At 38.4% G+C, this 23,402-nt stretch overlaps 1 protein-coding gene across 4 annotated transcripts in view; it reads left to right on the forward strand.

The window, feature by feature from the left end:
* Positions 1-23,402, forward strand: part of ANK3 (ankyrin 3) — a 322,189-nt gene that overhangs the window by 282,942 nt on the left and 15,845 nt on the right. For 3 of the 4 annotated variants that reach the window (XM_054690067.1, XM_054690068.1, XM_054690070.1), the window contains 5 exons: positions 9,120-9,194; positions 12,752-12,883; positions 13,765-13,908; positions 16,475-17,153; positions 18,549-18,927. In XM_054690067.1, the coding sequence (XP_054546042.1) occupies positions 9,120-9,194; positions 12,752-12,883; positions 13,765-13,908; positions 16,475-17,153; positions 18,549-18,927 (1,409 nt within the window). Of the gene's footprint in view, positions 1-679; positions 8,498-9,119; positions 9,195-12,751; positions 12,884-13,764; positions 13,909-16,474; positions 17,154-18,548; positions 18,928-23,402 lie in introns of all 4 variants that reach the window. The other variant, XM_054690069.1, reaches the window with a different exon arrangement.

The following is a 23,402-nucleotide window of genomic DNA, read 5'->3' on the forward strand; positions in this document are numbered from 1 at the left end:
GCATGGAAGATACAGATTTAAAATCCAGTGGCTTCACAGTTTGCACATCAGTTGCCTGTCACTTAAAAGTTACTTTGGATTCTGCATGAAATAGGCTTGAGTGGTTTTATAAAAAAGTTTTAGATATTTAACATCTAGTTTGCACATATTGTTATGGTTCTCAGTAGGTGCAATCAGTATCACCAAAAATGTTCAAGAAGGGAACATTAGAAATTACTAAAATGAGAACTCTGTGGTTACACGGAACAAACATGTACCTATACAGGCAAAATGGAATGGCTGCTGATATTCCAACACCAGCACATAAGAAAGTCAATAGGAAGTAAGGGAACAGTTTTCCATTGTGGTTATTTTTCTCATCATGAATTCCTTCCTCATGTCTTCTGTTTTTCATCGTTGCCCTATTTGGTTGCGATTGTGCTTTTTCTGTCTTTCATTTCACATTGCTCTGTGTTTTATTTAGTTTTTTGTTTTCATCTTTGGATTAGTTATGTCTGTGGATTTTTTTTCCACTTAATTGTTCCTTTTGCCTCTTCCATTCTAATTCATGCAAACAATTGTACTTGCTTTTGTAATATTTCAAAGTTTACTGACCAATTTTTTTCTCTGGTCTCTCTGTTTCTCAACCATTTTTGTTGATTTTTGTGTTTGATTTTTCATTTTAAAATTTAAGAAACAGTTGAACGGAGTGCAGGAGCAACAAGATCCCTTCCCACCACTTACTCATACAAGCCATTCTTTTCTACAAGACCATACCAGTCCTGGACAACAGCTCCGATTACAGTGCCCGGGCCAGCCAAGTCAGGCTTCACTTCCTTATCAAGTTCTTCCTCTAATACGCCATCAGCTTCTCCGTTAAAATCAATATGGTCTGTTTCGACTCCTTCTCCAATCAAATCCACTTTAGGCGCGTCAACTACATCTTCAGTTAAATCCATTAGTGATGTGGCATCTCCAATTAGATCCTTTCGGACAATTTCTTCGCCAATAAAAACAGTGGTGTCACAATCTCCATACAATATCCAAGTTTCCTCTGGTACCCTGGTTAGAGCTCCCACAGTCACGGAGGCCTCGCCTTTAAAAGGGCTGGCGTCCAATTCCACGTTTTCCTCTCGAACCTCTCCAGTGACTACAGCAGGGTCTCTTTTGGAGAGGTCGTCAATTACTATGACACCCCCTGCATCCCCCAAATCAAACATTAATATGTATTCCTCAAGTTTGCCATTTAAGTCAATTATTACATCAGCAACACCACTAATATCTTCGCCTTTAAAGTCAGTGATGTCTCCAGCTAAATCAGCTGTTGATGTCATCTCGTCGGCTAAAGTTACAATGGCCTCTTCTCTCTCATCACCTGTGAAACAGATGCCTGGACATGCAGAGGTCCCGTTAGTCAACGGATCTATTTCTCCTCTGAAATATCCATCTTCTTCAACTTTAATTAATGGATGCAAAGCCACTGCCACGTTACAGGAAAAAATTTCTACAGCTACAAACTCTGTGAGCTCTGTGGTCGGTGCAGCCACTGACACAGTTGAGAAAGTGTTTTCTACCACGACAGCAATGCCATTTTCCCCACTCAGGTCATATGTTTCTTCTCCAGCACCATCAGCTTTTCAGTCTCTAAGAACTCCTTCCGCAAGTGCACTCTATACATCCCTTGGGTCGTCAATATCTGCAACTACCTCATCTGTAACTTCATCAATAATAACAGTGCCAGTATACTCTGTTGTCAATGTTTTGCCAGAACCAGCATTAAAGAAACTTCCAGACTCTAATTCACTTACAAAATCAGCAGCAGCCTTGCTGTCCCCCATTAAAACATTGACTACGGAGACACGTGCTCAGCCCCATTTCAATCGAACTTCATCTCCAGTTAAGTCATCCTTGTTCCTCGCACCCTCTGCCCTTAAGTTGTCTACACCCTCTTCTTTATCTTCCAGTCAGGAGATATTAAAAGATGTGGCTGAAATGAAAGAAGACCTGATGAGGATGACTGCAATACTGCAAACAGATGTGTCTGAGGAGAAGCCATTCCAACCTGAAGTCCCCAAAGAAGGGAGAATTGACGATGAAGAACCTTTCAAAATTGTTGAGAAAGTGAAGGAAGACTTAGTGAAAGTTAGTGAAATCCTTAAAAAAGATGTGTGTGCAGATAACAAAGGACCACCCAAATCACCAAAGAGTGACAAGGGACACTCTCCTGAAGACGACTGGATAGAATTCAGTTCAGAAGAAATTCGAGAAGCCAGACAACAGGCTGCGGCGAGCCATCCTCCGTCCCTGCCAGAGAGAGTGCAAGTGAAAGCAAAGGCCGCCTCGGAAAAGGATTATAACTTGACCAAAGTTATCGATTACCTAACAAATGATATTGGGAGTGGTTCACTGACAAACTTAAAGTACAAGTTTGAGGATGCAAAGAAGGATGGTGAAGAGAGACAGAAAAGAATTCTAAAACCAGCCATTGCTTTGCAGGAACACAAACTCAAAATGCCCCCAGCCTCCATGAGGCCGTCCACTTCTGAGAAGGAATTATGTAAAATGGCCGATTCCTTTTTTGGAACAGATACTATTTTAGAATCTCCAGATGACTTTTCTCAACATGACCAAGATAAAAGTCCCCTGTCTGATAGTGGCTTTGAAACAAGAAGTGAAAAGACCCCTTCGGCCCCACAGAGCGCTGAAAGCACAGGTCCTAAACCACTTTTTCATGAAGTTCCCATCCCTCCTGTCATTACAGAGACAAGAACTGAAGTGGTTCATGTTATCAGGAGCTATGAGCCCTCGGCAGGAGATGCTCCCCAGTCCCAACCGGAGGAGCCCGTGTCCCCCAAACCCTCACCTACGTTTATGGAATTGGAGCCAACGCCCACCACTTCTAGTATTAAAGAAAAAGTTAAAGCGTTTCAAATGAAAGCCAGTAGTGAAGAAGATGACCACAGTCGCGTTCTGAGCAAAGGCATGCGTGTCAAAGAAGAGACTCACATAACCACGACCACCAGAATGGTTTATCACTCTCCACCAGGCAGTGAAGGGGCCTCTGAAAGAATTGAAGAAACCATGTCAGTCCACGACATCATGAAAGCCTTTCAGTCCGGGCGGGACCCCTCCAAAGAACTGGCAGGTCTGTTTGAACATAAGTCGGCAGTGTCTCCAGATGCTCACAAGTCTGCTGCTGAAACGTCAGCCCAGCATGCAGAGAAGGACAACCAAATGAAACCCAAACTGGAGCGTATAATAGAAGTCCACATCGAAAAAGGTAACCAAGCTGAGCCCACTGAAGTCATTATTAGAGAAACCAAAAAGCATCCAGAGAAGGAAATGTATGTATATCAGAAAGACTTATCCCGGGGAGATATTAACCTAAAAGATTTTCTGCCAGAAAAACACGATGCTTTTCCTTGTTCAGAGGAACAGGGTCAGCAAGAAGAAGAAGAGCTTACTGCTGAAGAGTCACTGCCTTCTTATCTGGAGTCTTCCAGAGTAAATACTCCTGTGTCCCAAGAAGAAGATAGTCGCCCTAGTTCTGCTCAACTCATATCTGATGACTCTTATAAAACATTGAAGCTTTTGAGTCAACACTCAATAGAATACCATGACGATGAGTTGTCAGAACTAAGAGGGGAGTCTTACAGGTTTGCTGAGAAAATGCTTCTGTCAGAAAAGCTAGATGTGTCTCATTCTGATACAGAGGAATCGGTTACAGACCATGCAGGACCCCCTAGCTCAGAGTTACAGGGGTCTGATAAGCGGTCCAGAGAAAAAGTAGTCACTGCCCCTAAAAAAGAAATCCTCTCCAAAATCTATAAAGATGTGTCTGAAAATGGTGTAGGTAAAGTGTCTAAAGATGAGCATTTTGATAAAGTGACAGTGTTGCACTACTCTGGCGATGTTAGTAGTCCAAAACATGCCATGTGGATGCGCTTTACTGAGGACAGATTAGAGAGAGGTAGAGAGAAGTTGATATATGAAGATAGGGTGGACAGGACTGTGAAGGAAGCCGAAGAAAAACTGACTGAAGTGTCACAGTTTTTTCGTGACAAAACGGAAAAGTTAAACGATGAACTGCAGTCCCCAGAGAAAAAGCCACACCCTAGAAATGGCAAAGAGTACTCTTCGCAAAGCTCTACCAGTAGCAGCCCCGAGAAGGTATTGCTGACGGAACTGTTGGCATCCAATGACGAGTGGGTTAAGGCAAGGCAGCACAGTCGTGACGGACAAGGCTTTCACAAAGCCGAGGACAGGAAAGCATCCAGTCTGCCCAGCAGCCCAGAGAAGAGGGTTCTTTCCCAACACAAGGAGGACGGCAAGGCCACAGAGGAAGCCAAAGGAAGCACCTCGCAGAGCCAAGCCCCAGAAGGGCCGCAGTCTGGGTTTCAGCTCAAGCAGTCTAAACTCAGTTCCATTAGATTAAAATTTGAACAAGGCGCACAGGGGAGAAGTAAGGACATGTCTCAAGAAGACAAAAAGCCGGACGGCCAATCCAGAATTCCAGTTAAAAAGATCCAGGAGAGCAAGCTACCTGTCTACCAAGTGTTTGCGAGAGAAAAACATCAGAAGGATGTAGACCTCGCAGATGAAAGTGTATCTGTGCAAAGAGATATTACAGTATTAAAAGCGAAAGATGAGCATGGCCAAAGCAGCGAGGTGGTTGTAAATGATTCCGGCTGTGATGATGTGAAAAGAGAGAGAACTGAAATGTCAAGTAAAGCGATGCCAGACTATTTTTCTGAGCAACAGGCTAAAGACTTGGCATGTCATGTAACCTCAGATTTAGCAACTAAGGGACCATGGGACAAAAAGGTCTTTAGAACGTGGGAAAGTTCTGGAGCCACTAACAATAAATCGCAGAAAGAAAAACTTTCGCATGTGCTTGTTCATGATGTAAAAGAGCATCACAATGGTCACCCTGAGAGTAAGATTGTTGATCAAAGGAATGAATTTGTGTCTGTGACTGAGAGAGAACACAAATTGTTAACAAATGGCTCTCTCTCAGAAATTAAGGAAATGACTGTAAAATCTCCCTCTAAAAAAGTCTTATATAGGGAATATGTTGTTAAAGAAGGGGAACGTCCAGGTGGCCCTCCTGATCAGCCTTCCAGAAGAAGCGAGAGCTCCACGGTGTCACACATCCCAGTCCGGGTCACGGATGAAAGGAGGATGCTGTCTTCTAACATTCCCGATGGTTTTTGTGAGCAGCCAACATTTCCAAAACATGAACTATCACAAAAGTTACCCCAATCAAGTATGAGTAAAGAGACAGTTGAGACACAGCACTTTAATTCGATAGAAGATGAAAAAGTTACCTGTTCAGAGATCAGCAAAGTTTCCAAACATCAGAGTTACATAGGCTTATGCCCGCCTCATGATGAAACTGAAATCTCACCCACCAAATCTCCTGACTCTTTAGACTTTAGCCCAGGAAAGGAATCTCCCTCTAGTGATGTATTCGACCACAGCCCCATTGATGGATTGGAAAAAGTTGCACCACTAGCCCAGACAGAGGGAGGGAAAGAGATAAAAACTTTACCTGTTTATGTCAGTTTTGTACAGGTGGGGAAGCAATATGAAAAGGAGATACAACAAGGAAGTGTAAAAAAGATCATAAGTCAGGAATGTAAGACAGTACAAGAGACCAGAGGGACCTTTTATACAACTAGACAGCAGAAGCAACCTCCTTCTCCCCAAGGTAGTCCAGAAGATGATACTCTAGAGCAAGTATCCTTTCTAGACAGCTCTGGGAAAAGCCCTCTAACCCCAGAAACACCCAGTTCAGAGGAAGTGAGTTATGAATTTACGTCTAAGACACCAGACTCGCTCATAGCTTACATACCAGGCAAACCCAGCCCAATTCCAGAGGTTTCTGAAGAATCTGAGGAGGAGGAGCAGGCCAAGTCAGCCTCCTTAAAGCAGACGACAGTGGAAGAAACAACAGTCAAGCTTGAAACACCGGCCAGTGTGAGCAAAGACTCTAACCAAAGGCCCAAAAATAACAGAGTTGCCTATATTGAATTTCCCCCTCCTCCACCACTGGATGCAGACCAGATGGAGTCAGATAAGAAACATCATTATCTCCCGGAAAGAGAGGTGGACATGATTGAAGTCAATCTGCAAGATGAGCATGACAAGTACCAGCTGGCCGAGCCCGTCATCCGAGTGCAGCCACCTTCACCCGTCCCTCCCGGGGCAGATGTCAGCGATTCAAGCGATGATGAATCTATTTACCAACCAGTTCCAGTTAAAAAATATACCTTCAAATTAAAAGATACAGACGATGAGCAAAAAGAAATGACAAAATCCAAAACTCCTGATGAAAAGGCTTCTAAGCAGAAAGAACTGGAAACAAATGGATCTGGAAAAGATCATGAATTTGGCCTTGGCCTTGATTCACCTCAGAATGAGACTGCTCAGAACGGGAACAATGACCAGTCCATCACGGAGTGTTCCATTGCCACCACAGCCGAGTTTTCTCATGATACAGATGCCACAGAGATCGACTCTCTGGATGGCTACGACCTTCAAGATGAGGATGATGGCTTGACGGAGAGTGATTCGAAACTCCCTAGTCAAACCATGGAAATTAAGAAGGACGTCTGGAACACAGAGGGCATTCTCAAGCCGGCTGATCGCTCGTTTAGCCAAAGTAAACTCGAAGTTATAGAGGAGGAAGGAAGGGTGGGCCCAGATGAGGATAAGCCACCATCTAAAAGTTCTTCATCTGAAAAGACTCCTGATAAGCCTGACCAGAAGTCGGGGGCCCAGTTTTTCACGCTAGAAGGCAGACATCCTGATAGATCAGTGTTTCCTGATACGTACTTCAGTTACAAAGTAGATGAAGAATTTGCCACCCCTTTTAAAACAGTAGCCACCAAAGGTCTAGATTTCGACCCTTGGTCTAGTAACCGAGGGGATGATGAAGTTTTTGATGGTAAATCACGGGAAGATGAGACAAAGCCATTTGGTCTGGCAGTAGAAGACCGCTCTCCAGCAACAACCCCTGATACAACGCCAGCCAGAACGCCAACTGATGAAAGTACCCCAACTAGTGAGCCTAACCCCTTCCCATTTCATGAAGGAAAAATGTTTGAGATGACTCGCAGTGGTGCAATTGACATGAGCAAGAGGGATTTTGTTGAAGAGAGGCTCCAATTTTTCCAGATTGGTGAGCATACTTCTGAAGGGAAGTCAGGGGACCAGGGGGAAGGGGATAAAAGTATGGTCACTGCCACACCACAACCACAGGCAGGGGACACCACTGTAGAAACCAATCTAGAGAGAAATGTAGAGGCACCTACAGCCGAATCCAACCCCAGCATCCCGACCAGCGGAGAGTGTCAGGAAGGCACATCCGGTAGTGGCTCCCTGGAGAAAGCATCAGCCGCCACTAACACCTCTAAAGTTGATCCCAAGTTGCGCACGCCTATAAAAATGGGAATTTCTGCATCCACCATGACCATGAAGAAAGAAGGCCCTGGAGAAGTAACAGATAAGATAGAAGCTGTGGTGACCAGTTGTCAGGGATTAGAGAATGAAACTATCACAGTGATTTCAAATACAGCCAATAGCCAGATGGGCACTAGGCCCCAAGAAAAACACGATTTTCCAAAAGATAACTTTAATAACAACAACAATTTGGATTCTTCCACCATACAGACAGATAACATTACAAGCATTATAGTTCTGACAGAACATTCTGCACCCACTTGTACCACAGAGAAGGCAAATCCAGTGAAAAGCTCATCAGGAAAAAAGACAGGGGTACTGCAAGGACACTGTATAAGAGATAAGCAGAAAGTTCTTGGAGAGCAGCAAAAGACAAAGGAATCAATAGGGGTTAGGCGAAAATCCAAACTTCCCATAAAGGCCACTTCACCAAAAGATATCTTTCCACCAAATCATATGCTAAACAATAAAGTGAGTAAAATGAAGGTCAGTCAATCGGAAAAAACTAAAACCGTTGCTTCTTCTTCATGTGTAGATGTAAAGTCCAGAATTCCAGTAAAAAACACACATAGGGATAACATAGTGCTAGTTAGAAAAACATGTGCCGCACAAAGGCCAGGGCAGTCAGAGAAAGGCAAGGTCAAACAGCTTCCATCCAAGTTGCCAGTAAAGGTAAGATCCACCTGTGTCACTACCACCAATACCACCACCACCACCTCCACCACCACCACCACCACCACCACCACCACCACAGCTAAAGCTAGGAAGAGTCAGCTTAAGGAAGTTTGTAAACATTCCATTGAATATTTTAAGGGAATTAGTGGTGAGACCTTAAAGCTTGTGGACCGCCTCTCTGAAGAAGACAAAAAGATGCAGTCCGAGCTGTCCGATGAGGAAGACAGTACCTCCAGAAACACGTCGTTGTCCGAGACTTCCCGGGGTGGCCAGCCTTCAGTTACAACGAAGTCTGCTAGAGATAAGAAAACAGAGGCAGCACCTTTAAAATCAAAGAGTGAAAAGGCCGGCAGTGAGAAAAGGAGCAGTAGGAGGACTGGTGAGAATGAAGGCAGTCAGGTTTCTGAGCGCTCTTTGCTCACATCCTGGAGAACGAGCATAGTTTGTAAACACTTTCCAACTCGTAGACTCTAGTGCATGAACTGTCGTGATTGCCTGTGGAGTGACTTAACCGTAGTTTCTCATTCTGTCATTGTCATCTGTATGTGCTGTCTTTATATGCTCTTCTTTCTTCCTTTTAACCAAACTACACTGTAGACAGCTAGGGAAGCATGCTGAAGAAATTGGTGTCATTCAAGATGAGCAACTATTTTTTTTTAAATGTGCTAATAAATATGATTCTGTCAGAGTAAAAGCACAGATGTTGAAATTCCATCATGGTGTTGTCACCGACACAATTCCGTAATTGTTGTAAAGTAGCTAGTTTGTCAGCATGTTCAATTCCATTACATGAGCATCCATGTAGTCTGACATTTGACCTGATACAGGTGAAAATCCAGTGAGCCATGTGAAAAGACAAGTGTTCATGTAGGTGATTAGGACACATTTAAGTGTACAGTGTTAGCATTAGTCTCTCTGTAAATCTGAGTACTGCTAAAAGCAATTTTCCAGTATCCTATCTTTCTTGATGATAATTTTAATTAAGAAATTGTAAATCGTAGGTCCACAGAGTCCATGTGAACGGACAGATATCAGGATGGCAATAGTAGCTGATCACCTTGGACTTAGTTGGACAGGTAAGTGCGCACGCTCCGGAATGAGACAGATACAGTTTATCTTACATGGGCTTCATTATCAGAAACAAGCAACAAAAAGCATTTTTATCACCCGTAATCCTATCTACCCAGAAAGAATTACTATTAGTACATTCTATACTGAGTTTTTCAAAGCTTTTTCTAATCATAGACACAGGAGAATAGAAATTTAAATATTATTCAACATTAAGTTTAAATGCTTTCTTCATAAAGCCATTTCTGGTAATACAGGATACACTTTTACCTACTAGCAAATTTATTTTATGGCATTAAGGAAGACAGAGCTAAGGCTATGACAAATAATCCAAAATTTGTAGATGTGATTTATGCCCTCAGAGTGACTGTAATAGGCAATAGTGAATTGATATGTGCTCAGGTTTCATAAATTTTAGTCATGTATGAGTCCTCTTCATGTGATTTCAAATACAGTGATTTCAAGTACAGCCAATAGCCAGATGGGCACTAGGCCCCAAGAAAAATGCAATTTTCCAAAAGATAACTTTAACAACAACAACAATTTGGATTCTTCTACCATACAGACAGATAACATTACAAGCATTATAGTTCTGACAGAACATTCTGCACCCACTTGTGCTTTAAGGGAATTAGTGGTGAGGCCTTAAAGCTTGTGGACTGCCTCTCTGAAGAAGACAAAAAGATGCAGTATGAGCTGTCCGATGAGGACAAACATAGTTTTTTTATGATAAACACATAATCGCTATGTTTATTTGCCTAATACTGGAAGTGGTCAGGGATTTACTTAAAAGGAAATCTTCTATCACTTGGATAATGAAAAACAGGATAATTTTTAATAACTACAAAAACAAGAGAACAAAACAGCGAGTTGAAATTTTGAACTAAAAATTTTAAACCAGGATACATATAAATAAATTATTCAATTTAAAAAAACAGTTGAGTTCTGTGAAATGAATGAAACCACTTATGATTGTACAATCAGTGTGTAGGAAAGGAATATAGGGCTTGATCTTGCTGATAAAGTTCTGTGTAAATTGGACAGTTCTGCATTGTAATTTCATGTTAACTGGACCCCCCCAAATCTTGCTTCACATGAATAAGAGAAATTTAAGTTTTAACAGATGAGTGTAATTTTTTTAGGTGTGGCCAAAAAACATACTAGTTTAAAATGTACTAATTATTATAGTTAAGGTCATTTGCATATCATTAATAACATACATTCCATACTCAGGGAAACAATATCTGTGCTATTAAGTGGGAGAATATGAGGGCCTCCCCGGTGGCGCAGCGGTTGAGCACTGGCTTGCGAAGCTGCCCGCAGCCTCTGCAGCGCCAGTTCCATCCCAGGCCGCCAGGCGAGGGTCCCATATGGTGCACAGACATCTCCTGCCGCCCGCTGCTCCCCTCAACAGTGTATTTCGTCCATCTGCCTGTTCTGCTCCCTGCTCTGGCTTTGGTGAATTCTCACCCTCCCGCATTTCTGACTGTACCCAGTGCTTGTATAAATAAATAAATCTTAAAAAAAAAAAAGTGGGAGAATATGAAACTAGATCATGGCAAACAAAGTATTCTTTTTCTTTTGAATGCTCTAACTCCCACCTCCCTCCACATATTAAACCTTCTGTTTATCTAACACCCAGTCTTAAGATAGAGTTGGCTTGCAGGCCAACTGCTAAAGACCTGGAGCACAGTTGAGCTTTGAAAAGACAGGTGAGCTGAGTAATCGATTCTTTGCAGGTTGCTGAGAGTTAAGAGCAATTCATTATGAATAAATATTTGCCAACATCAAAATAATATTTATATTTTAATGATGGATATTTGAAAATGTATTAGTGATTATTTTCCTTCAGCGAATACAGTTCTTAATTTGTCAGAGTAAATTTTATAGAAGATGTGACATTAAAAATGGCCAGACATAAAGCCATAAAACTTACTATAAATTCTTAGTGACAGTGTATCTTTCTTCTTCAGTGAGTCTCCAAATTAAGGATAGTTTTTGGTCAATGAACTCTTGCTGGGCAATAAAGAATATCGTCTCTTCAAACACAAAGAGATAAACTTAAATTTTCTAATTCAAATAACTATATCCTAGATGGAAGCTATTAGGAAAAGTAGCATTTAGAAGAACAAAATTTAAATCTGTCCCTCAAACTACTCTTAGCATGTTAATTTACTCTTGAGTTTCGTAAAAATCTTTTAAAATGCTGTATACACAGTATAGTTTTCTGTTTTCAATTAGTAATTACATACTTTCTACAAAATTAAATACTCTCTGATTTAGGTTTTAATGTATAAATAAATATCCAATAGACATACTTTACAATGGTGTTTTTCTAATTGTGGGTCGCAATGCACTATTAAGTCATGGCAGCAATTCATGCCTTGTTTTTCTTTTCAAGAGGAATAGAAAAGAAAAAGCCTGTACTACATGTATTAGGCTCAGTTTTGTTCAGGGAAAATCTATTCACTTATATAAACACCATGATATGTGATGTACTTCTAACTGTAGGACTTGATCAAAGCAGTTTTCAATCTACTGCATTATATTAATTCACCCTCTCCTTTTCAACATGTGGATTGTTTTCAGTATTTTTAGCAGTTCATGCCTACGATGAACATTTGTGTATGAAAATCATTGTGTCCATCCCTATATATCCCCGCAGTTGATTTCCAAAAGTGAATCACCTGGTCCGAGGATATGGACTTTTTTGAACCTCCATGCATTTTGCCATGCTGCTGGAAATAGATCTTAAGAGGGAAAGAATCTTTACCAATTCCATTTCCATGGAAGGGTTTTTTCCTATTCCATTTTGCAATCATTTAAGATAATACCTGATAAGTTGTTGTAATTGTACAAAAACTTTACCATGAAAAGTCAGTCTTCTTCCCATCTTTGACTCCTGAGTTTCCCTCTCTCAAGGCAGTAACTATTATATCACAGGTGTCTTTACACAGACACTCTGCATTTCCAAGATTGAGTATCTGGGTATGTGCATTTAGATACACAGAAAACTATCTCCCATTTATTTTTCTCACAAGTGGCAGCACATCTAGACAGTGACCTGACTGGAATCATCAGTCTCTCCAGTGGAGTTCATAAAACTTGAAGACATCTAGAATGGAATGTTACAGATGTAAAAGATGTACTTCATGAAGATTGCCTAGGGAAAGCCCCAACAGTAAATCTAGGGCTGCATTTAATGAGTTGTATTTCCCTACCTAGCTTGTATGACATTTTTTCAAATTACTGAATTACAACACTGAATTAAAAGAATCAACAGCATCCTCTTTGTAAAGATCAAGAATCTTTGTAAAATAACCACTGAAGAGAGTCTGTTTGTAACTAAGTAATTACCTGAGGAGAGTTAAATCACAGCCTATAGATGGTCACTACTTTCCTGTGAAGTGACGTATACAGAGATTAATTCCCAAGGCTATACTTGGGTTTTACTGTAAAATAAATTGCTCTCCTGTTTTATTGGGGGGGTTTGGTAGTCATTGAGCATTACTTTTATGATATATGATAAAAGTAGAATATGAAATGTTCTTTTTCTTTTCTACAGAACTGGCAAGGGAACTGAATTTTTCAGTGGATGAAATCAATCAAATACGTGTGGAAAATCCAAATTCCTTAATTTCTCAGAGTTTCATGTTATTAAAAAAATGGGTTACCAGAGATGGAAAAAATGCTACAAGTATGTTGAAATTATATTACTTTAACTTTCAAGACTGTATATAACCAATATTTTAGATAAGCCTACTGTTGATAAAATCAGAGTGATTATGAATAGTAAATCTTTGAAGTTATATTTGTTTCATTTAGTACTAATATTGTATATTTCTGACTTCAGGAGACTTTTTGGAAAGCAAGTAGTAGGAAAATGTTTTCATTTTGTCTAGCTTTCTCTGATAGTAAAAAAGGAAAAAGTAATTTTTGCTGGCAAATTATGACTTCAGTGGGGTAGTCAGACACTCTGACGTTACTGCTGTAGTCAGGGACATCTCTCAGGGAGCTAACAAGGATAGGATGAAAATAAGGGTTCCAGTCATTTGACTGGGCTTGGTCTGTGGTGACTTGAGAATATAATTGTAGGGTTTTGTTGGGGAGAGGAGAGCGGTGCTGTACTGTGACACATGCCAACCAATGACAATTTGGAATAAGTTATTATGGATTACTTGTGTCTGTCAGTTTGACTTTAGTAAGTTATTAAAATGCTAAGGATCGAATATGAGGGTGACCCATTTGACAGTCTAAAAAGATAGGGGTGTGTTTAAATTTTTATTACATCCCCTTACACCTAACAAGAATCTAGCTATTCTGAGGCCCGTCAGCTCTACATCTTACAGAGGAATGAATACTGCTGTCATCATACAGTTTCACAGTGATTCTTAAGACCCTAATTTGTCTTCCCTGTAGCAGTAAGTTTTCTGAGCCCTCACGATGATAATATTACAGCTGGGTGAAGAAGGAGATAAAATGCTTGGAGGGTCACAAAAGCCATGCTTTTGTGTGGCTATTTTGATGACTAGAAAAAAACTTAATTGGGATTTCAACCTTTTTTTCTCCTTTTTTCAGCTGATGCCTTAACTTCGGTCTTGACAAAAATTAATCGGATAGATATAGTGACTCTGCTAGAAGGACCAATATTTGATTATGGAAATATTTCAGGCACCAGAAGTTTTGCAGATGAGAACAATGTCTTCCATGACCCTGTTGATGGTAATTTAGTGTTCATATTTAATGATTTGATAAAACTTGAAAGTGCTGTAGGATAAGATAGTCACTTAAAACCGACTGAATTTCTCATTTTCACACCATATTCTCTGCCAGGGTCTGTAAACATTCTGACAGAAAAAAAAAACTTGGTAAATATCTCTGCTATGTGAAATGTAAATATTGAAATAGAAAAGCATGTTACCTGACAGAGTTGGTGTTTCAGATATTTTATATGAACAAATTTATATGAAGAAAATTCATTATCTAGAGAATGAGTGGCTTTTGTCATAGTGAACTCTTATTCACACATAGGTAAAATCAAATTGTGAGCTGCTGTTACCAAGTAACAGGCAATGTATTATATCAAGTTTAAGCATGTATTATACATATCAAGTAAAATGGTGAATTGCAGTTTTGGGAATGAAGTATTTAAGCCAAGTATTAAAAAAAAATCTAATGTAGCACTGAAAATAGTGTTTTTTATTTAGCATTATTTTCACTTCATATGCTTCATTTACTGTTTTGAAGCCTCTCCTCCGCAACCCCCCCCCAATCTACCATCTATAGAAGGTGGCATAGTTTCTAATTCAGTGAGCATAGATGTCACTAATAATAATAATTACTCTTTCGCATTAGCTTATAGAATAATGTCATCTTTCCCTCAAAGTATTAAGAGATAACTTACTATGTTTTTTAAAATGCTTGTCTTATGTTCACAAATAGAAATGTATTCCTACAATGAATTTTGAGTTAAAGTGATGTCATGGAGCAAGACAGGGAGCTAGGACTTTTTTCTACTATTCCAAGGCTTGAAAAATATGGAGATAGTTTTTCAATTTTTATAATGCCGAAGTTAGACTAATTAGAGATAACATCTAATTCTGCATGTTATATGGTAAAAGACTTAAAGTCAGCAGAAAGTTTAAAGCATAACTTGTTATTCACATAATATAAACATGATAGGTAATGTCAAAGTGGTTTCTATTTAAGCCAAAAAAATACCACAGAACCTTGGGAAAAAAGCTTTTTCCAAGCCTTGTCTTATATATGAGGCCATATGTTGGTAAGCAAACTCTTTTTGCACTGAAGACAGGACAGTGTCTATGTCAACATCTGAATTATTGCCAATACAGTTTAGTTTCTCTTAATATTCTTTATTGTTAAAAAAAAAATGGAGTAGCTCTAAGAAAGAAAGAAAACAATAGAAGTATTTAATAGATTTGAAAGTTTAATGTTCTAAAATGAGGTGATTAAATACATCCACCAGAACTTTTTGTTGTGACATTTTAATATTTTATATTCCTTATAAAAATTATTAGGGAAATTTAGCAACTTGTATATGACATAAATTTCACTTATGCAGGCTATAAACATTAGCTAATCACAACCAGCTTTTCAACAAAATTCTGGCTTATTGATGACCAGAATAGAAAATTACTCACTTATCTTTAGCAATTCAACTTGAGACCAAAAGCTACATTGGTATGTATTCTTTACTGATGGAAAAATTAGGCTTTCACTTTGTTAGACCAATAATTCAGAAAATGTGCTTGGTTCTCTTTTTTTTCCCGTCTCTCCTCATCATTGAACTTTTGTGAAACTTCCTTTCCTCACCATGACCAGATAATCGTTGAGTTTTCTCTCTGCTGAAGGAGAAAAATACTCCATTAGTCTGCACAGCAAAATTTAAAACAAGAGAATTCTCCCTGCTTCCCCTTTGCTTAGGCTGGTCAGTAAACCTGTTTCATAGCATTTCCAGTTATACTCAGAGCTCTTTGCGTGTGGTTTTCCTCCTGTGTCTGCTGTGTATCATTTCCTTTTTTTTTTTTTTCCTTTTTTTGATTTGTGGTTCTGAGTGAACCCATTTTACCAAGACCTCCTTACATGCCACAACCCTTTCATCTCTGTAAAACGTTACGATGCTTCAAAACTTTACACAGAGCTTTCTCCTGGTCTGCTTTTTACATCTTTCTCCTAACATATTTTTAGATTGTTTTCCCATTGCTACTGCTTTAGTAATCATTCCATTCCAAAGATTAATTCATTTTCATTATTAGAATTTCATATGAAGTAGGTGAGGATTAGAGTTGGGTAGCACTGCTCATTCGTATGTTTTTTTTTTTTAATGTAAGTATTAATTACAAAGTTGGTTTCTTGTGGTTTGCTGTATACAGTCCACCACAATATGGATTTTGCATGCTATAGAAAATAGTAAATTTGGCCATGGTATAAAGGTATCTATTATAGAATGACAACTAACTTTATATTGTAAGAGTATATAATGATGACTAACTTTATGTTACAAAGACTGTATATAAATTACTGCATTGAAATCATCAAAATTGATAGAAACAATCTATATCTTAATTAGTAGATAATTTACTATCGTTTGCGCCAGGCTTTTATTTCATTGTATTACATTTAATTGAACTAAACAAACAAACTTATCAACATTACTCTGTAACTCATCATACATTTTCATGCCTTATATAATTTAAGTCATTCCATGTGTTTTTGTTGGATGTTCTCTAATTCATTACAGTCAGTCCGAATGTACTGTCTTCCATAGGTTATCCTTCCCTTCAAATGGAACTGGAAACTCCCACAGGGTTGCACTACACACCACCTACCCCCTTCCAGCAAGATGATTATTTTAGTGATATCTCTAGTATAGAATCTCCCTTTAGAACCCCCAGTAGACTGAGTGATGGGCTAGCACCATCCCAGGGAAACATAGACCATTCAGCAGATGGACCTCCAGTTGTAACTGCAGAAGATACCTCCTTAGAAGACAGCAAACTTGAAGACTCAATGCCTTTAACAGAAATGCCTGAAGCAGTGGATGTAGATGAGAGCCAGTTGGAGAATGTATGTCTGAGTGAGTACCCTCAATACCTTGGAAGTATGGCTGAGGTCCCAAAAGATGCTAAACCAGCACAGCCACTGAAACAGACTAGAAAATTAGGAGTAAGCTCTGAGCAGCATGAGAAAGAAAAATCTGGTCCTGATGAGGAGATGATGGAAGAAAAACTCAAATCTCTATTTGAGGACATTCAACTTGAAGAAGGAATAGAGTCTGAGGAGATGACAGAAGAAAAAGTCCAGGCTATTCTTAAAGGTGTTCAGCAAGCAGAACTGGAAATGTCTTCAATTACAGGTTGGCAGAATGAGACATCAAGTGGAACCCTTGAGTCCCCCACTCAAGCTCGAAGAATAACTGGTGGGTTACTAGATCGACTGGATGACAGGTATGACTTTGTTTTCGGAAAAGGAACATGAAACAGGGGTCACATGTTAGTATAGTTTGTTTTAAATATGTGCTTTCTAGCAATTCAACTTTTGAAATCATTATTCCAGCTTGTGGAGAATACCTGTCTTAATTGGTGGTATATTCTGTTAATCTGAAGAGGGGAAAGGTTACATTAAACTCATAATTACTAAAATTATTGATGGACTGAAGGAAGATGCAAAAGGTTTTTAATACGTGCAAAAGATTTATTTACTTTGGAAAACTACTGTTGGCTAGTATATTACTTGTTGCATTAGTCTTTTCACACAGTCAGTAATGCTCATTCAAAATAATGTAATACAACTAAAAGTCTCTTAGAAACATAAGCATTTCTGTTGTTTCCTGTCCACAAACTAAATATATATTAAAATTTTGTAAAATAAGCATAAATTTAAAAAATCAATTCAACCCCATCATCCAGTAATTTTTAATGTCAATGTAGAAAATAGAGAAGCAAAAAGAAAAGCCATCCTCCTAAACTAAGGAACACGTATGCTTCCCTGTTTTCTACATTATTTCACAGAATTTCCAAAAGCACATGTACTTATTTACTCCAAATAATATTATTACGATGGACTATTTTTTATGATTAATATAATTCCCTTATGAATCTGGATCTACTTATTCTGGCATTACTCTACAAATGTGAAAGTCAAGTGTCCTGTGGACATTGTTTCAAATCTCATTAAGTCTGCACTGAGTGATTTTGGATGAATTTCTAAGTCCTAAGAATATCCCTTTAACTAGGTTTAAAAGTTAAGACTACTGGGCCTCCCCGGTGGCGCAGCGGTTGAGCGCTGGGTTGCGAAGCTGCCTGCGGCCTCTGCGGCGCCGGTTCGATCCCCAGCTGCTCCCCGGCCACCAGAGGAGGGTCCCACATGGCGCGCAGACCTCTCCTGCCGCCTGCTGCTCCCCTCAGCAGTGTACTTCGGTTCTTCTGCCTGCTCTGCTCCCCGCTCTGGCTCTGGTGAATTCTCCCACCCTCCCGCACTTCTGACTATACCCAGTGCATGTATAAACAAACAAACAAATAAATAAATAAAACATGCCTCTATAAAAAAATAAAATAAAAGTTAAGACTACTACTATCCTAAAATAGGTTCTCAGGTTGTAAAAGAAACACCATAGATGATGATAGAATAACTAATGTGGGTGTGAGTTGAGTAGAGTCTCTGGAGCCTATAGAGTACCTCCTTACCCTTAAAATCTAGTAATCAGATTTTTTTCATGCCTCTCTATTTTATGTCTTTAAAAGCCATTAAGAACATGATTGTTACCAATTTAGAGCTTCTGAGGCCTACCTACTTTCAGCCATAGATTACCATTGCAAACATTCGTATTTTACCCTTTGCAGCCCTGATCAGTGTCGAGATTCTATTACCTCATATCTCAAAGGAGAGCCTGGAAAATTTGAAGCAAATGGAAGCCATGCAGAAGTTACTGTAGAAGCAAAGATGAAATCTTACTTTCCAGAAACCCAAAATGATGCAGGGAAACAGAATGCTAAGGAATCTCTGAAACCAAAAATACACGGATCTGGTCGTGTTGAGGAACCAGTGTCATCGCTAGCAGCATATCAGAAATCTCTAGAAGAAACCAGCAAGTTTGTAATAGAAGAACCTAAACCCTGTGTGCCTGTCAGTATGAAAAAGATGAATAGGACTTCTCCTGCAGATGGCAAGCCAAGGCTTAACCTCCATGAAGAAGAGGGGTCCAGTGGGTCTGAGCAAAAGGTATGTACAGTACGCCATTGTCACTTTAAAAGAAAGTACTGATGCTTCGTTTTAATCTTGCATCACGGGCCTTACTATTTCCAAATTATAAATGTATAAATGTGTGATTGAAAATTATAGTATTAATGGTGGGAGTAAAGTAAGTACTAAGTAAAACGTGCTATTTGATCATACCTTGTTTCATTAAGAAAATGCAATAAGCTTCTCTTCAGTAATTTTTCAGAAGGGAAATATTTTTATTAAATAATTGGCTATAGTTCAATATGATTTTGTCTGGGATTTAGGTTCCTAACTCCAAACTCAATCTTCTTTCCTATGGAAGTGGGATAATTTTTCTGATACCTTCACATAATTTAAAAAGTCAATGGCCTGAAACCATCTCAAGAGTTCTAACCTATAAGGTCTGTGGCCTGAGAGTCTGCGTTAAAAATTGAAGAAATGCAGTTTCTAAAATGAGGTAGAGCTATGTCACTGTTGGTTCACAGCATTCAGAAATGTAAAGTATATAAGGTGATAATTATATAATAAGGGTTATTTTTAAGATAAGTATTACTGAATCATTTGCTTGTTCTTTCCACTTGCATTTATTGGGATACAATGGATTTTCTTTTTCTGTGAAATTTGCCACCAAAAATAATTTGAAAATACAACTTCGATACAAGAAAATCAGCTCAATTTCCTATATTTTTACTGCTTTTCACTCTCACAGTATTTGTGCTTTTTCATGAATTGTGCAATAGACATTAAGTTGTAAATTACAGGTCTTTGAAATAGTAACACTTTTAGTTTTCCATAAGACACGCTAGTTTACTTAAGAGGTACTAAAAGTTTTGCACTGAAAAAAACAAATGAGTCCATGATTAATTTGAGACTTCAAAACTCAATTACTGTGGAGCTAATTATTAGCTTACCAACTAATGACATGCTTTCCTTTTCCCTTCTGCAGGCTCTCTTTTGACCACTTTCCTACTTGTTAGCGAGAGGGAAAGTAAAAGGAAGTAAAATTCTCAGGGCTTTCTTCCACTGCCTTCCTGTTAAATGTGGCTTTGAATATGGGTTTCTGTCTTTGAGTTAACTCAATATATTTAAACAGTATGCCTTTGGATGGAATGTTCCCTTTTAAAATGAGCCTACTGAAATATAGGGAGAAGCAGTGACGTAGTGATGTTTTAACTATGAAAATTTGTTCTGCAAAAGCCCATTAAAATTCAATAGAGGTGTTCTGAAATCAAATTATAAGTATAAATAAGTACTGCTTTGCAACTACATCTGCATACATATTGGCCTCCAAGGAGAAGACATACAGACATACAAGTCTTAACCTTGAATGGAAACTCAGCTAAGATCATCAGCAATGGGAAATAATTACTATTTGAAAATGTTTTCAAGATTGCTTATAATTCAGTTTATGTCTTCAGCATTGATCACTGTGCCATCCCAATGTAGACTTCATGGGCATATAAATTCACAGTGGAATTAGTTTCTGGGAGATAGGAGCCTGACCTCACAAGAAAGCCAAAAATAATCAGGATGTATCTTTTGTGGCTAGACCATAGGACAGTAACAACCACCTAGGTGATCTTATGAGATCAGAAAACAGCCCCCTTTTTGTCCCCTGAAAATCAGGTCAGAAGTCCAGGTGCAGCCTTTACACGGATGACTACCTGCTGTTACAAGGTAAAATTCTGCTATTTTCCACCCATGGCCAGGAGTACTAGAAAATTCCATTTGGTCTTCTAGTTTCCCACTTTGCCTATTGTTAGTCAACTCTCTTAAAGGAATCCTGAATGAGATTCTATTACCAACTTCTCTGTACTGTTCACTTGAAGATTATCAGAGACTCCAGAGAGGAAGTAGAAACTTACATTGACCAAATGACCACTTTCATGTAAGGGAGCTGGTCTCAGATGATTTTTGATGTGATTATGCAATAATTGACATACATACTTATTGTATTTGCATTAACATTTTATGCTTTTGAATTTACCCAAGTGAAAACCTTTCCCCAATTCAATATTTCCTATTTAGATATTCAGAATAATTTTTTCCTTTGCCTTATCTAATTTAGTAATCCCTAAATGCTCAGTAATTATTTTACTATTAATTCCTGTTACTTTTTTTTCACCTTTCTGAGCCATTACAGGGTCCCCTTCCACAATTCATAGGACATTCTAAATGTCCTGAACTTGCAGTCCTTTTCCAAGCATTCTTTAAAAGTAATGGGGAAACATGAAAACTATTTCTTTTGTGCAATTACTGTATTCTTGTCTGTACCATACTTATCTGTTAAATACTTCTTTTTCTATTCTAGTTTCATATTAGTTCCTTAAAATCAGACTTCAAGCTTTTGTTTTATATTATTCATTCATTTGACAAATTGAGTCCCAATTATGCCTTTTTTTGTAGATCAAGTGAAACATGGCCTCAACTACAAAGTTACAAACTCTGATTAGATTATTTGATTAAATAATTTAAAATTAGTATAAAAGTGAATATTAATGCTTCGTCAAATTAGTAGCATGTAGTTCCTGGTACCAAAAGGGCTCTGTTGTTACTTTTAATGTATGATTTAGCTTATCTTTACCTCTATATGCTTTTATACATACGTATGCATACATAATTAAATGTGTTATATGTATTTCATACATATACATAGAGTAATTTCATTGAGAATCCTACTCACAACTTTTAAGACTTTTCACAAGTACATATCATGATTTTTCCTTTGGGGTTGGGGGGAAACAGCAAGTAAAAATAACTTTCTTATTTCCCTTCTCAGAATGTCTTGTTTTAAATGTGATGGTAAAATTATACTAAAAATGCATTTATCAGGACTTTAGAAACAGTGAGAGTGATTCAAGCTCAGAGGAAGAACGGAGAGTCACTACCCGAGTTATTCGCCGGCGTTTGATTATAAAGGTATCCCCATAGCTGGAACATTATGAGGCACTGCTGCATTATCAGAAACTCCTTTCTTTTATGGTCTTGAAAATTTAGCATGCTTGATAAGCAAATGGTTATGTATATGTTTCTTTGCAACTGAAAGGAAAAAGTTGCCTGGTAGTGAGTATTCTGTCTAGGCCTATGTTTGTCCTGTGGAAGCTGTGACTTTATCTGCCAATTCTTGACATCTGTATCCTGTTTTGCTTGGAGGAGTGTTACATGTGTGAACGATTTTATCTTTTCATTGTTCATATCACATGAAATGTTCAATTGTAGTCTCAGAAGCTATAATGAGATCTGAGCTAAGATAAGAATTAAAAGGCTCCCTTCTTGGGTCAAATTCCTATTGCCTTAACAGTTTTTAACTGAAAACCAGTTCCTCATTCTCAGTCATTGACTGAGGATTTTGAATTATAGCTTAGTAGAGTTGTATGTGACTAATGCATATCAAGTAAAAATTTCTAAAATGTTTTCATTTGACTAACAAAAAAATCAGGATATATTTTTAAATATAGAAAAAATTGAACTGGAAATTTAAAAACTGTAATTCCTCCCTGTTATAGCACAGTTGAACACGATGAATAACTTTTCTCTAGTCCCCCGACAAGGGCCTTTCACTTATGCACTACCCTTACTCTCGGTAAAGCTCTTCTCAGCTGTCTGCTGCTTGTCCTCCTTGGTGTTAGGATAATTTGAGTGCAGAAAACTAGGCAGCCATTTTCAATACACAGGTCCAAATAACTTGAAGTTCCCTGATTGTCAGAAAATTCTGGAGAGAAAGAACAGAAGTGAAATACCTACTGAAAACCATTTATCAAACTTATCTCACCCCAAGGTGTCAAGAGACTCAAGAGAGACTAGAAAAATTGGCTTACATATCCAACACCTCTTATTCTGCTGCTTGTACCTTTTCTGAGATTCTAGAAGCATTTAAAAAGAAAGTTAGTCCTTGTCTAAATTCCAAATCAACGTAAAGTTTGATAGAGTGCTACTGCAAAAAGAGCATTAATTGTGTCTGAAAATTCCACACAGGCTAGGAAAATTCATGTCTAGCATATCTGCAAGTATTCAGCCTTCTCTCTATAAAACCCTTCGGTCACTTCCCACACATTTGCTGGGATTAGAGGAAGAAAATGCTTAATTTGAACTTCTTCCTGGAGGTATTAAAGCCATACTCTTTGTTCAGGCTTCACCATTTCCTTAATCCAAAGACTTACATTTTATGTAATTTTAAAGTTATATTTTCATCTGAAACATCTAGGAAAGGTACGTCAGACATAGTGTTTTGTATAACTTCCTCTTTGTGCATATGACCCACTCATGTTGTGTACACAGTTGCTTCATTCCTTTATGGTGTCTGCCCATTAAGGAAGTTGACTCTCCTCTATATTAGAAAGTCAGTGTTTGTTTCTTTTGGTCTCCTAGAATTATAAGCATGCATTAACAATTTAGCAATTGATAAATTTGAACATAATGTTATTCATTGCTTTTTTTTTAAGAACTTAAATTTAAAAGGCCAAAATGCATTATGA

This window comes from Talpa occidentalis, unplaced genomic scaffold, assembly GCF_014898055.3.
Source record: "Talpa occidentalis isolate TD23 unplaced genomic scaffold, MPIMG_talOcc4v2.1 talOcc4.8, whole genome shotgun sequence".
NCBI classification, from domain to species: domain Eukaryota; kingdom Metazoa; phylum Chordata; class Mammalia; order Eulipotyphla; family Talpidae; genus Talpa; species Talpa occidentalis.